Source organism: Mesitornis unicolor, unplaced genomic scaffold, assembly GCF_000695765.1.
Source record: "Mesitornis unicolor isolate BGI_N332 unplaced genomic scaffold, ASM69576v1 scaffold3668, whole genome shotgun sequence".
NCBI classification, from domain to species: Eukaryota; Metazoa; Chordata; class Aves; order Mesitornithiformes; family Mesitornithidae; genus Mesitornis; species Mesitornis unicolor.
This window is the reverse complement of record NW_010200974.1, coordinates 59763-75820: the sequence shown is the minus strand read 5'-3', so window position 1 is coordinate 75820 and position 16058 is coordinate 59763. Positions and strand designations below refer to the sequence as shown.

The following is a 16058-nucleotide window of genomic DNA, read 5'->3' as shown; positions in this document are numbered from 1 at the left end:
TACTTTGAATAAATTGGAATGTCTTCCTTTAAGGTTTTGTGTCGCTGTACCAATGGCTTCAGCAAACACATTTGGAACTGTATCACTGTAGTATCCATTTCACAACATTGGATAATTTTCATTTTCCTCATTAGCTCTCAGTGAACTAATGTCTCCAGACTAGGATGAAGGTTAGCAATGTAGTTCTATGGCACTAGGTATTGTTTCTTAAGCTTGAGGCAGAATTTTGCTTAGCAGTTCTGAAGTAGAAAACCAGAATTTAGACTTGCCCCAACGTTTTGCTTACTCTTAACGCTAATAAGACAAATGAAGTTGTTTATATCCAGTTAAAGTTATATTGCATAGAATGAAAATGTGCCTGCCATATCAACAGAACTATCTTAAGTTTTTGAAAAATACTGGCAGGGAAAATATTTAAGGACTTGTAATAGAATTGTGGGGAAGAGTAGCAGTAGAGCAGTCCCGATGCGTTCCTGAGCGTGGGCTGCTGTTGCTATGTGACAGGACTAGCTAAGATACAGCTGTGGATTGTAATTTCATGAAAGCAGTGTATCACTGTTTAAAACTAACTTTAATCCTTGCAGACCAGTAATGGAGGAGGGAGTTTAAGTGATTATTCCTCCTCTGTCCCATCAACTCCAAGCACCAGCCAGAAGGAGCTACGGATTGATGTTCCTCCCACTGCCAACACACCAACTCCTGTCCGTAAACAGTCCAAGCGCCGGTCCAACCTCTTCACGGTGAGTGAGCCAAGGAAGAGACTATTGCTGTGTTTTACGTAGTGCTCTGTGGTGACGGCCTGAACCCTGTTGAGTTGAGCTGGTCTAATCCAGACAGGAGTGTTGAGATGGATCCATAGGCTTGAAAACTGAAACGTCTTAGAATTGCCATGGGACGGTTCCCTTGGAGGACTTCAAGGAACTACATGTACAGTGAAGTTACCCTACTGGGAATTGCAGTGAAACAAATGAATCCATGGTTGAATTCTGGAGCCTTTGTCCCACTGTAACTCTCACACCTGTCTAGATTCCCAGATTTGTCAGTAATCAAAGAGAGAGCTGAGCCTCTGCTTAATCCTGCTGACTTGAGGCTTCCTTCTCATGTCTCCTGTATCTGCAGAGAGGTCTCAGGGATACCATGCGTTACTCCAAAGTAACTACCTCATGCTAATTTTATTACTCTACAGTCTCAACTCACTTTTTCAGGGCTAAAAGAGATGATGGAGATTAAAAGGAGGAGGTTTTTTTTCTTTCCAAACCATCTGGTTTTTTGCTTTATCAGGAGGCAAAAAAACCGTACTAAATAGAAAGCTTGACTGGTCCTATATGACAGGTCTTTGTTATGCATAAGTAGTTTGGGAGATGATAATGAAGCCTTGAGTGATGATTTCCTTAGTTTAGTGGTCTTGCTGAAAGCTTTGGGATTGTATTGCGTGCGTAATTGTGGTTCTGTAAGAAGTTTTTTGAAACTTAACATGCTTTATAGCAAACACAGCATCCCTGTGGGCTCACATGGAAGCCTTTTTTTGGTTTTTTTTCATTCCAAAGGTGATGTCATGGAGTTAGCTCACTCCCTTGTGGTGTTCAGGGAACCATGTACCAAAATGGTAAAACCATTTCCTTGCACTCTAAAGAAAACCTGACCTCTTGGCCTTTAGCAAGCAGAAAGTTTGTCGTCATTTCAGAGTGTTTAGTGGCAGAGTCCCAGGGACTGTAATTCATGCATCCATCCTGACAGCAGGATTTTAATTTAAAATTAGATCTTCAGACTCTTACAAAGGAATGAAAATAATGCATTCATGTTTAGATGCAAAGATTTGGGTGTAAAGCAACAAAACATGCAAAAATTAGCGATAGGTGACAGTGTATCCGATTTCAGTGCTGATATTTTCTAGCAATCATGTGGATTTCCAGAACACCGGCTGCTGTTGGGGTGCGCTGAGCAGTTCCCAGGCCCACTAGGTGTCAGTGTCAGCCCAGGAACTGTCAGCAGCTCCATCCTTCTGGAAACGGAGCTGAGCCACCACAGCATCCCCCAGAAGCACTCCCTGACCATTTCTGGTCTGAAGGATGCAGCAGATGCTCTAAGGGCTGGATAGATGTTGTTTACCTGTGGGAAACCGGGGGTGCTTTAAATGGGAGTGGGTGTAAATTTGAGAAAGTGAATAAAGAGAAGCATACACTGTCCACAGTCACGGAAAAGGGTTTGAGAAGGACGTTGTCAGCTGCATTTGCTGGAAACAAATAGACTGAAGCTCTGGTTTGCGAGAATAGCATCGTAAGAACCACATTTGCTAATATGAGAGAATGGTGGTAGTTGTCTCAATAGTTGTCTAATAACTGGGGTAAAATTGGGGGGAAAACAAGTCCTGTGGGGGAAAAAAAAATGATAATTTGACTTTTCAGAATTATTTCTGTCTTTAAGATCTGGGCATATGGAATGTTGTGTAGTGAGTTGCCCTGTAACCTCTCCTAAAGTATTTAACACTGACCCTGCTGTGACCCACGTTTCGTGCCATATCAACCAAGTTATAAACTGGAGTTATTTAATTGAATAAATAGCTGCATTTTCTGTCTAGTTATAAAGAGAGTGCATAGTCAAAATATTCTACTGTTTACCTCAGGTTTCTTGCTCTGCTTCTTTCCTAGCCTGTTACTTGCTTACGCCTTTATCACTTACAGAATCAAATATATTTCTGTTTAGTTGCAAATCACCCCTTGTTATCTAGCATAGGTAAAGTATTTCATTTCCTACATGAAAGTCTTTTTGTGTTGGAAGAAAATTGGGTAGTAGAAAATGGATATGATTTCTCTTAAATTGATTATAGCTTTTGAGTTGAAATAGGGTTGAGAATTTTAAGCATGTTCATGTTTAAGTGCGTTATATGCAGTATCTGATCTTTTGAATATGATTATTTGCTGTAAAGCTATTGTTACAGCAGCCAACTTTCTACTTGTATGATAAAATAGACGAAATATTAGCAGAAGGGTAAATGTCCTTCATTTTGTGCAGAGTATTAACAGGGACAACTAATTAATAGTGTGTATAAAGCAGGTCCACTTCAGCAAAGGACTGATTGTAACTACACGTCCAGTCCCATACAGGGTAGATGAACTTATGGTGCAGTAAGATGCATCTCCTTTCCCATATTCAGCATTACCTATCGTACATCTTTGCAGAATTGCAAGCATGACGGTTAAAAATGGAAACGAACCCTGTCTCAGTATCAAATACCAGAGATCGGGATTCTTGCTTTTGGGGCTCCCTGGATTGCCAGTACAGGATTCTGATGCTGTCACCCTCAGGTTACCTCACCGACCTAACTTGGGTGAGGTTTTGTGTTGACATAAGTCTTCCAGCGCAAAGGGGATATGAGTCAAATGATATTCCTGCAGGCGTTTTATATTTTTTCCCCCCTTTTTCTGATTTGCTTGAGTAAAGTTTTAAATAGAACAACTTAACGTGTAGATGTGACATCAGAAAATGTCCTAGCAAATGTCAACCCAGCATGATTTAGAGTATTTTTTTACCCATGTAAGATGCATTGTGTGTGTCGTAGGTACAAAAGCATAAAATATCAGAATATCTCTCTGTTTCACTGCACGATTTGTCTTTATAAATAGCGGAGCCTGCTAAGATTCTCCTCTTGAAAATTTTATGTATTCTGTGCTTACAAGCAGCTAGAATAGAATTTGCTTAACAAATTCCTATGTTTCTATACTTTTAGCATTTGACAATATTTTACACCTAGATATTTCCCTTCTATGTGCAATGTATTATTTCCGGATGCAGCTGCTTTTACAGAACGGAAGACGTGGTGATTTAAAAATAAAAATGAAAAATAGCGTGTAGATATTTAACTTGCTTTTCAGAGGCAGGATCCTTTCTTCAAAAAAGTCAAATAAAAAAAGAAACATTCAAGTTGATAAGTTCCCTCCCAAGGATTTGGCTACCTTCACTGAGTTTCTTTAAAATGTCACTTACGGGCACTTTGCGCCATTGAAGCATTGTTTTGCCTGGTATTATTGGGAAGTGGCACTTTCAGATTCAGAAATCTGTCTTGAAGGACAAGGAACAATAGTTATCCTGAACATTGGATTTCATCCCTCCCACTTGTTTTGCTTGCTTTCATTTAGTCTTTGTTTAATTCCCTGGCACGTCATTCCATTGCCCCGAACCATAGTAACTGGTGATAGGAGCCCGCTCCGGGCGGAGCGGGGAGAGCAGCACGGGATCCCTGCTGCGTAAATGTCTTGCTTAGAATGGTGTTACTTCAAGTCCTCCGTGGGTTTTCTCCCTCCCCTTCCCTCCTCTCACCCCTGAAGGCAACTGCTTTGGGGATTTTTTTCTTCCTTCCACCCCGTCATACAATATGGAGAATGGCTATCCGCGATCCTAATCATTCTTCTAATTTCGGTGTCATTCAAACATCTCTTTCCACTGAAAACGAGAAGCGGGCTCTCGTGTTGCTCTGGTTTTCATTAACTTCCCATTGTGGTACTGGACATGGCAAATATATTTGTTTCATATATCATCTCTGATTTGAAAAGCACATGAAAATGTTTTCCCATTTTCGATATTGTGTGAGTAATGTTCCCATTGAAAAGTAATGGAGTGAAGTTGTCACTTGTCAGCTCAGTTATTAAGGAGGATGACTCTCAGGTCTTCTTTTTGTAATAAAATAAATCTGTCACTATCATTATGCTTGTGCGTTCTTTCACAGTAAGCGACTGGAATCTGAATAACTTCTTTAAATTCCTGTATAACTTTATAAAGTCATGAAGCGAGCACTGTGAGCTCACTCCCAGGGCAGTTCCAGCATTACAGAAAGCTGAGATCAGGCAATTCAGGTTTTAAACATTGGTTAAATTTTCCTCATGGTGATTTGCCTTCATTTTGTTCAGATAACTTTTTCCAGTACCAATCGCTACCTTTTCTTGTGATTCCAAACTTTCTAACCATTAAGAAGTAGGGGGGGGAAAAGTTCAAGTCAGTATGATCAAAACCAGCGTAATAAAATGGCATTTCTAGGTAGCTGATAACAATTCTAAAAACCACACAGATGTAAGTTAAATGTATGCATGTATATATAGGATTTTTTTTTTAATGAGAAGCTGGTGCCTTCATTCCTCTTTGGAGCTACTGTTGGAGACTTCAGAAACGTGTCCTCTGATCTGCTGGGTCTTCAGGCAACGAAACTGTAACTCTTTAAACCCAAACGCCGTTTCAAACGAGTGGATGGCTGAAAATTACAGGCAGTACTTCAGTAGTCAGATTTTGAGATGGTTGTGTACTTGTGTTGTCTTTGACTCTATATTTGTGTGTCGAAATACTTCTTTGTAATTGCTTTTAAAAAAGGGGGGGGAAGCATCCTCTGTGTGAACCACTACATTTAATGGAGCACAAACTTTCTTTTTGCTCTGCAGTCTCGGAAAGGGAGTGACCCAGACAAAGAGAAGAAGGTCCTGGAGAGCAGAACAGATAGCATTGGAAGCGGTCGCGCAATCCCAATTAAACAGGTAATGCCGAAATCCTATTTTTTTTGCCTTTTTTGTTGGTTTTTTTTTCCTTGCCATAGTTGGAGACACACCTTGGGTCTTAAGCACTCTGATGGCGGCCTGTGCGCCAAGACGCGTTTGATGTGTTCCGGTGATGAATGTGGAAGTCACTCACTTGACATCAATTAGGAGAGGTTCCTATGTGTATTAAAATAGGATCATTAGAATAAGAAGAGGGAAAATGTGACAACAGGCCTAATGAAGTGCAGTCTGCCGGCCTGCATATGGAGCGGGTTTCTAGGCTGTGCTGGCTTCAAAGCTGCCTTTGTAGAGGGGGCTTTGATTGGGCTGTGTGCTGCCAGTCGGCGGGGTAAATCAGATCGCTCTACAAGAGCCCCTTGTGATCGCAGAAATAGCCTGATGTGGCCCTAATTTGCTACTGCAGACGGACATCTGAACACAGTTTCGGGCTGGTTTGTAACAACGAGGCAATTAGTTGTGATAATCATAGCCGGTGTGTCAGCTGTGCGCTCTTGTTTGTAATTTGCTAATGAAGGAATTGTAACTTTGATTAGGTTCAGTTTCATTTAGACCTTATTATATAAGAGAACGTTTACAGCTGTAATGTGTGGCCTTAATTAAACTTCCTCATTACACAACAGGACTTGAATTCAAGGATTTGTTTTGGTCTGTTTTACTAGCCTAGATGCACTTTCATTAGCCTGGAAACTCAATGCTAAATTGTAGCTGTGAACACTCCTTTGAAAGGCAAAAGCAATACCGGCATCTAATGCGAAGTATTTGGGTGAATGGGATCATTTACTTTCTCAAATTAGATTATGCTGCATTCACGTGGTTAGGAACACCACGCTAAGCGTTTGTACGGGATGCTGTACAAATAGTTTCTGTGATGGTGTTTGCGAGTGTTTACTGCCATGTGAGTTACTGTGCTGGAGACAACAAAAGTGCCAAGGGAAGGGAGCTTATTTTCTTTCCCCATGGTTGATCCCAGTTCCTTTTGGTGGCTTTCCTACTCTCCAGAGGGTCACTCGCCTCTTCTAATCTTTCCTCAGTCCATGCTTCATCTTGCCAGGTAGCCCTGAGCCTGCTGTTTGGAGTGGATTTATGTATTTGGTTTGGTTTTTTTGTTTGCTTTGGGGTGGTTTTTTTAGGGTGAGGGGGAGATGGGTTTGTACCCTTAACTATTTGTAGTGATTTTTCATTCTTAAAGGCAGTTTAAAAAAACCTTTCGGGACCATCAGGCAGCAAAAGTGCTGTCGTGTCTGTGAATGTCTGGTAGACAAATTTTAATCATACACACTGCAATTCACAGGAGCAGTTTGAAACCAGATAACGTTTCAAACTCAGCATTTGGCTCTGCATTCAGATGAGGAGATTCCAGGCATTTAAAACAAGCTACAATTTTTTTTTTCCTACAGCTTTTGTATGGTATGAGATGGGTTAGACCGGCTGGAATTCTTTTGGGTAATGCTAATTAAACAAAAGTGTCTGCGGATGCAGCTGAGAACGTGAAACTGAGGAATATACTTTTCAATATTTATTCAAAGCATACGTACTGTTCTTTTCTGAAATGCTGTTGTATGAAATAAATTTGATTAACACTGCACTTGTAGGAAGAGTATTGTAAGATAAGCGTTTTGAGTGTGATTGCACTGCACTGTGTTGTATCGTAGGGGATGTTTCATCCTCTTGGATTTCTGTACAGAAAAATTCTCCCTGCATCCCCTACTTTGTATACTGAGTATGACCAATCTTCTGGGAACGTGTACATTTTGTTATTAATCCCAATTATGGTAATTTCATCTTGTCATGTACAAGCAATTATCAGCAAATATTTGAGCAGGTCTGTAGTCAGCAGCTACACCCTATTCACCGGGGTTTTGGAGGATGCTAGGAGGAGGGCGGTTGAGTGGCATGCGGTGCAGTAGGATGGCTGCTGTCAGTGGTATTTCACATCATACTTGTACGTCAAGAGAATGGATTTTGGAGTTTGTAGGTTTTCTGTGTTATAGACTGACAGTCTGCAGTAAAGTGTAAGAGACCAGCGTTGCCTTGCCATTGAAGCAAAAAAAGGGAGAGTAGGAAAAGGTACATTTTTGATGTGGAAACAGTTAAAAATTGAAATATAATACGTATTCAAACTGATGTTTCATTACAGTTTAAAAACATGCATTTGTCTGAAGTGGTCTTTGATTACCAACAATGCTGTTTCAAGTCAAAATGGCTCCTGAAGTTTGACCAGGGGGACAGCTTTTTGTCGATTTAGATGGAAATCTCCTATCAGTAGAGGTGGCACCAAGTCAAGCTGCTGACAGAACTGTGTTCTTGGTGGGCTCTACAGGTGCTCGGTGCTCGGGCGTTTCTCTGAGGCAGTAGAAATTCCTGCTAGAAAAGATGGTTTGTCTTTTGTTTTACACGTTAACTGAACAAGGCAGAGGGATGTGAAAAAGGAACTTTCTGACCTAAAAACCTTAGTATGTCGTGCTGCTGTGCTGCTTGCAGTGAGAAACCCCTTCCATCGCGATATCTTTTAGTGACCAAGGGGCAAAATGCTTTTGCCAGCCTCATGCATGTACTTTTCTATTTTGTCTTTGTGACATCTTCAAAAGCGTGCAGTGACCAGGAATTTTAATGTCTGTTGTCAATACCTTATTTTGTTACAGGTTCTTATGCCCTGTGCATGGCAGCATGTGCTTCTGGTGCAAGGCAGAAGCCCAAGCTCGTACTTGCAGATCAGCGCTTCACTTGTGTTGGGTGATTCTATTAGCAGTTTTACAGGAAAAAAAAAGAAGTTGAAACTAATACAGTGGATTTTGTGTTCATAGTTCACTGTTAATTAGAAAAACAAGTAATTCCAGAAAAGCTAATAGAAGAAAGAAAAGGTCTTGCTCTGCAGATGTTGAAACCAATGGCTTGGTTATCCGGTGTATTCTGTGCTTCCTGTGGGTTGTTCTTACCTATGCAGTCTCCCAGAAATCAGAAATCCTCTTTCCCAATCTTAAACAAACAAACAAACCCCAAACCTCCCACCCCCAAATCAACAACAAAAAAACCCCAAAGAAACAAAAACAAACACAAAAATCCCCCACCACATCAACAACAGGAAAAACAACCCCTAACCAGTTAATTGGTAATTGGAAGTGTCCTGTTTTCGAGGAAGAAATGAAATCTCTGCCAACACCAGAGGGGTACATCCAAGAGGAGAGGAAGAGTCGACATCAGTCGAGTACGTTTGTTTGTGGAGGGGAGAGCACAGAATGAGTATTTGAAAAATTTGGCTTGCTAGGATGTGGGGAGAACACGATGAGTGACACAAACTCCTTGTCAACAGTGTTTTCCATATGTCAGGTCTGTATTGCAACTGTTGAGCCAGCATGGCTATGGTCGACGTGTATCACCAAAGTGATGCTTTTGTATATTTGGTGACAGTTTGAACTGATAGAAGAGTAAGGTTTTTCTAGAGGCATTTAATTCCTCTCCTAGCTTCTCTCTAAATGCACATGGGCATCTTTTGAAGTGAGCTATGCTGGCATAAAGAGTTGCTTATAATTCTGTATTAAAGGCTGCCTGGGACCCAGGTACCGGCTTGCACGGCTACTGGAGTTTGCTGTGGTTTTGGTGTGGTTTTTCATACAATCATATTTTTGGTCAGAAGAAGCCAAGAGCTTCAACCTGCTCCTGAATTCCTGTTCTCTGTCCCTGAATCCCTGTACGTTTGGGGGAAATGGGCAGACTTGTAAACGGCGTGTTTCCTTCCGAAAAAATGCCTCGTTTCTTCAGGGCTTTTTCCTTCACTTAAAGCAATCTGGTCGAAAGGAGTTAACGTTCTTTTTCTTTCTGTCCTTTCTAAATGTTCAAAACCACTTTTCACTGCAGTGCTAAATACAGTTTTATTGGGCTAAGCCATATAAAACTGTTCTGACGAACCTCCTTGCTCCCAGCAGAAACCCAAAATGTAGGCACTGAAAAGCAGTCGTGTTTTTAAAACGTGACTGCTGACTTCTGCCAGAGTACTCTGAGGTGAGTCGAATTTGGGGAAGGTCAATTTCCCAGGGAGGAGCAAACACCTTCTGCATGAGTAGTGGTATCAGCATGCCTTAAATGCTGTGCTCTTCGCATCCTGTGAGAACTGTGACTGCTATAATTTTCAAAACAAAATAATTTAAAAAAAAAAGTCTCACTTGTGTGTTATTTAAATGTGTTCTTCTAATCAGATGGAGTAAAAAAAATGGCTGAAACAGTATTAGCCCGAAGTTTAAAATCCATAGAAAGCTCTGTACTTTTGAGAAAGAGGTGGTTAAACAAAATAATTTTTAAAAAAAAGTCTCACTTGTGTGTTATTTAAATGTGTTCTTCTAATCAGATGGAGTCAAAAAAATGTCTGAAACAGCATTAGCCCGAAGTTAAAATCCATAGAAAGCTCTATACTTCTGAGAAAGGTGGTTAAGCTCTCTTCTGTGGCATTGCTGGGACTAGCCTTAAAGCAAACTTAAGGTGAATGGCTCACTCTGTCTGGAGTATCCTCTGTTGGAAACCTTTTATTCTGAACATGGAGACTTGTTCCCGGTAGCCTGAATGAGTATTCTGAAGCATGTATTAGGCTGTACATTTTAGGGTGACATACTTTCTAGGATGGGGTTTTTGCAGCGTTTTGGGAAGATTACTTTGTTTTCTGTCGTCTTGCTAAATCTTTATCAGTAGGGCATATTCAAATGGGAAAAAAAAAAGCACAACAAGAAAAATAAAAGCAAGAAGCTCGGCTCAGCGGTGAGTGGGCTTGTCATGTATTAATTTTTCATTGCTGTGGAGAATTGTACATACATAATCACTTGATTGCAGTGGGAGTTAGCGAGCTCCTATGGTGTCATTTGCATAAATCTTGTTAAGTCAATGGCAGTTAATGAAGTACAAATGAGCCTGGAGAAGGTGACATGCAAATCGTGGGTGGCAGATGGGAGGTCTGGTTTTGGGATGGCAGCTGTGTGCTCTTTTTTTTTTTTCCTCTCCCTCTCCTGCCCCCATCCCCCCCAGATCAGAGTGTAAATAAACACCTAAGAGCTGGCCTTGACTTTCTGCTTTCAGACCTTCTTCTGTTTGCCATTTGCACTTAATCACAGATGCTTGTATTGTGATACAGCCCAACTATATAACCTTGGCTGTTCTTTTGCCAAAAACTGGTCCAAATAGGCTTTGACAGGTTGCCTCAACCCTTGGCTTACCCTGCAAGGTGCCGTACCTCTTGTGCCCTCAGATTCCTGCATTGTTTAGGAACAGCAAACTGAAAAGTATGCCTAAAAACTAAATGTGCTAATGGGTAGTGTTACACTGATGATACAGTAAAAAAATTTGCCATCCATGACTTGCAAAGGTGAACTTCAGAATCCATTCGCTTCTCTCAGTTTGCAAATGGCTGTATTACTGGAGAGAGTCAAACATCTTATTTGGGCTTTACTTTTAGGTGGTACTTCAAATTACCTTCTTTGCCTACCAGCTTGGCACATTTAAATACATTGCAGTGATCTTAATGAAATCAGGTTTTTTTTCTTTTTACTCTGAACTAAAAATGGCAAATATTTTAGAAGTCTGGGCTAAGATAGAGGGGATTTGCCAGCAAACGGCAGTGGCATCACTGATTTGCTTTTTAAGAAGAAGAGTTTGGTTCCTGGACAGACAAGTTGCAGTTTTTCCTTGAACGAAACTGGAACTTCACAAGGTACATCTGAGTTTTATAAAAAATAGCATTAAACTTGACAAAGATAACTATTTGAAAATGCTTTCAAGAAATGTCAAACTTTCTATAAAAAGAGACACTTTGGTTAAATAGCTTCTGAAATATTGGAGAAGTTGTTTTGTGACTTATGATGCCTTATCAGAAGGTTTGGGTTTTTTTTAGGTAACTTCTAAACAGAGTTGTGCTTCTCTGAGAATTTCCTGTTAACTTATTTTGTTTCAAGCCTGGCCACTCCATTCTCAGTTTTCAATCCTTCCCCAAGTGCCCTTGCCTCAGAAGCATGTAACTGAAGCAGTTTGTCAAAAACATTCCCATCCAGGGAAAAATCTGTGCTATTTTTAAGATGTACTTAAGCCAAAGTATGGAATTCTTATTTAATTAAGATTTTTGCTACTGAGTCCTTCTAATACGTTGTGTGTTGCGCTGGAAAAAATCCCTGGAAAATTGGGAATTGCTTTATTTCTCAATGATTTTTGTTTTTTCAACCTAGTCTCTACGCTGAGATTTCCAACACCTCCATTGCAGCCCCTGGCCTGAGGACTTTAGAAAGTGCCTGAGAACAGGAAGAGGAGGATTTCAATGTAGTCTCCCTTGAACTTCATTTTTATTAGACTCAGTCCTAGCAGTCACCCTCGATATGTGCCTGGGAAGAAGCTTCGCTAGTGAACTTGAGCAGCGTGCCTCTTCCAGCTGCAATGGGAGGCAGGATCTTGGGGTACCAACCTTTTTGCCTTCCTTCAGCACCTCCAGGCTCAGACTGTCTGTTTGCATTTCTTCCCTTAGCTCTGATCACTGCATTTCCAGATTTGTCTTATTGTAACCTTTTAGCCCAAATAGGTGGGACTGTAACATGTTTATTCCCTATCAGTCTTCGTCGCTTGACTTCAAAAAGAGGTTTTTAAAATGTAATTCTTATTTTAATGGGCTTGCCCCATGTTATCATTCAGACCTCCTGTCTGCCTACTGCTCGATGCTGCTCAGCCTGCCTTTTTTTCGGTTCCCTACAGGTGCAGGTCAGTCCTGTCTCTGCTTGACTACTGCTTTTCCCTTTTCTAACCTCCTTTTCCTTCATTAATTTTTAGCTCTGTCTGAGGTGTTTACGTGCACAGTACTGGTTACACAATTCTTGTGTGGAGTAGCACACAACACTGTGTTGTCTCGGTCCTTCCCATCGTACCAGAAAGAACATCCTACCTGAAATCTGTTTTCCCCTAAAATATCCAGGGCTGTCTGTTGAGCTGCTACAGCATTTCAGCAACTATGGCAGTGTCTTGGAAATGGGTTTTGAAAAGAGATCGTCTGCCACGTCTAGTCAGTCAGACTGATGTCCTTAGCCCTCCTTGCGAGCAGAAGAGCACTGTAACGCTTCGGGCAAGTGTCAGACCCGAGACCCGCCATCGTCATAAAGAATAAATGCTTTTTGCAGCAGGTTTTCTGAATGTAAATGTTTACTTTGACTCTACCAAAAGAGAGAACAAATAAGCAACCATCTTAGCATCTATTCTTACTTAATTCACACGACTTGACAGGGCGAAAGGAAATGGTATCGCAAGAGCAGGACGGACACACGATGCTACAGCTAGTGCCTTAGCAGGCCCTGCGACCCAGGGCCGAGCGCTTCCGCTTATCCTATGGCTTCTCTCTTCTGTCTGCATTCAAAAACAGGTTGCATTTTGAAATAAAAATGGCTAATGCGTGTAATTACCAAAAGCGTTTCAAAAGAAGGATGGCAGCAAGGATCTAGAGGGCGCCCACAACTCAAGAATTTACTTGCCTTAGTTATACTTGTGTCTTCTGTCATGCACCTCTCTGCACGGGTTCAACCTGCAGAGCTCCTGCTCCAAAGCTCCTGTTCCACTGATGCAGAGATCCAGAATGCTGTGGTGCTGCTTCTGCTCCATCTTCTATGCCAAAGCATTCCCCAAAACTACTAGTACTTAGGTTTTTTATTTATTGATGCTCATGTAGGCTCCTAGATAGTTGTTTGCAGGCCAGTATTGGTGTCTCCAGAGAGTGGTTTTCCAAAACGCAGAAATGATGTGACTAACAAAGAACTGGCAGATGACATAGTTTTATTTATTTCTATCTAGCATGAGGTGTAATTTCCTCTGTCACACTTCTGCCTAATCACAGTAATTAGTATCCAGATCTGCTTGTACAAACACAAGGGTATGGTTTTTATCCAAATACTTTTAGTGCTGAAATCTTCTGTGTAATTCCTCTGCAATTGTTTATAATCAGAACATACACATTTTGCTGTGTTTTTAATTAGCTGATTACTAGTTATAAAATGTTTTGTACTCGCTGTGGTTCTGTAAATTGTTAACTGGTAGCTACCAGTATAATTAAATATTTCAGAGCACTTGGCTATGGTTGCACTGAACTGTGAAGAAAAAATGTTATATAGCCAATCAAAAAGAGATACTTGTAAACTCATTTAAAGCGTCAGAGTGTGTTAGGGCTATCATGGTGATGCTTATTGCAGGAGAAATTAAAGATACAGTTTTGTGCTAAAAGGCAATACAGAAATTAGTTCCTGAATTAGTTGTTAATTGATTTGGTAATTCCCTCGGGTCTGCATGCTCTTTTTTCCTTTTTTGTTGTTGCATTCAGTTAACAGTGACTATTCCCAGTGCACTTGAAATATTTTTTCCAATTAGATCAAATGTGCCCTTACATCAGAGGAACGGCTACGGCTACATGTGCCTGCCTGGAATAATGTTTCATTTCAGTGCGAAAGCTGGTTCTGTGTGGTTTACTGTTGGTGATTTGCAGATACCATCCCAAGAAAAGCAGTACTCCTAAGTATTTGGAATAAAATAGCATTCAAAAGTTAATGGACTTTTTTTTTTTTTGCAGTTTCAGGAAACTTGCTTTAATTTATACCAGTGGGCAAGCACTTCAGCATCTCTCAGACTGAGGAAATTCCTCTTTCTTCCAGGTCTGTCATTCTGTCCCAGGAAGTCATCTGCTTCCTCCTGCTTTCTGGGTTTTACCGGTTTGCCTCCTGAGATGCCTGAGGGTTGCAGGAGAAAGCTGGAATTTGAGTTTTTGACTCATAAGGATCAGATTTCTACCATGTTTCTCTTAGTTGGTCTCCTCCTAGTATTTGAGAGTCCTTAAAATAAGAGTTTTTCTGTCTCCCATCCTATAGGTTGTCCTTATTTTATCTCTAAATACCTGCAAAAGTTGTGCGGTGATAGTCCCAAGTGTGCTAAGACCAAGGCAAGCAGCCTGCAGCTGCTCCACAGCTGTATTTAGAGATCTATAAATGAGATAGTATTAATAAACTTTTCAGAGAAATTAACTTTCTGTCATTGTTCTGACTGCCTGTGACCTGAAGCTAATGGGAGCCTCTGGTCCTCGTAGCAGAAAGAACCTGGTGTTTTGAGAAGGAAATAACCAGGTTCATTTCAGGATGTCTTGCTCCGTAATTCTTCCCAGCTCAAAAGTTTGTCCTTGTGGTACAATGCATGTGATAGTTAACGTAGTATATTTTATTCATGGTTTTTTTACTGAATTTTATTTAGTAAAGAAATGCATTTAAATGTTTATTAGTGTTGATTTTGGCAGGGAGCACACAGTTTCAAAAACAGTACTCCATTTGTCTGTGTGACACAACCTGCATAGTGAGCAAAAGGGGAACACTGCCTTTTAGGACAACGATGGAAGGTAACAGTATAAGATAACTTACAGAAAACAATTAAAACTTTCTGTTTGCTTAATGTTTTGTTAACCACATGAATGCCATAAGAGCTCATAGATTCCTTATGGCTACCAGTGAAAGGTGATAAACTTTGGTTTTGTTTTTGTTTTTTTAATTCTCATAAAAGAAATAAGGAAAAAACTCTGGGTTTGACTAGTACCTAATGGTTTCCTAGCTGACACATCAGGTGTGGTTATAACCCTTGCATATCATTAGGATTACAAAAGAGAGATTCCAGCTTTTGTTTGGAATAGTGTTGATCAGGTTAAGCATCCTTTGAGAAACTGTGGGAAGAGAATGGAAACAGGGAGGAGGAGAGTGCCAGAAGAACTGTCAGCCTCTACAGAAATAGTAAGGCAGGAGCTTCTCTAATATAAAAAAAATAATTATAAAATATATACTGTATAAAAGAAACAGATGCTGCTCTTCAGGATAAACCAGTGAAGGATCTGTTTTCCAGTGCTGTGTTCTTAAGAGAAGGAAGAGCATGTTTGTTTTTTCTGAGGCTCCACCATGAACATCCTCATCTTCTTTTGCCCAGTGTTTGATGCCAGCAGAGAATGGGTTCCCCCAACCTTTGGTCCCTGTAACAGTGCAGCGAGTAGCACTGGAGCCTGCAGAATGCAAGCCAAGCAGTCCCTCCAGTGAAGCTTTGGGGAATTTAATCCACGTGGGGTGTTCTCATCTTCCTCTGCGTGCCAGTTACTGCAAATCCTGGAGTGCGCGTTGATAAGCGAATACAGAACGTGGTGAAGAGGTGTCAGAGTACTTTGGGGGAGAGGAGGAGGGAATGATTGAAAGCAATGTAGGTATAAAAGAGAACATCAATAAAGAAAGCTATAATACAACTTTAAAAAATTTATTAGAATTTTCCAGTGCTGAAGTGGTGTAATATATCAAGGTGGCATCTCAATGTGACATGCAGCGATTGACAGCATTGAGGTCACTAAGGCATCTTCGCTGTTGCCCCGAGGCTGAGAACTGGCCCCTGGCCAAAAAGCCTTTGACTCAAGGTGGTTGTGTTTAGATGCTGCTTTCATAGTTGCATCTAGAAAATCCTTACAGGAGGCGTTCTTTTTATTTGAGCCTTCTGCATCTACCT

At 40.8% G+C, this 16058-nt stretch overlaps 1 protein-coding gene across 1 annotated transcript in view; it reads left to right on the top strand.

The window, feature by feature from the left end:
- Positions 1-584: 584 nt before the first annotated feature.
- Positions 585-16058, top strand: part of LOC104544898 (arf-GAP with GTPase, ANK repeat and PH domain-containing protein 1-like) — a gene marked incomplete at both ends in the record, with an annotated part of 59179 nt that continues 43705 nt past the window's right edge. Inside the window, 2 exons of the mRNA XM_010189903.1 lie at positions 585-740; positions 5427-5519. Of these exons, the coding sequence (XP_010188205.1) occupies positions 585-740; positions 5427-5519 (249 nt within the window). The remainder of the gene's footprint in view (positions 741-5426; positions 5520-16058) is intronic.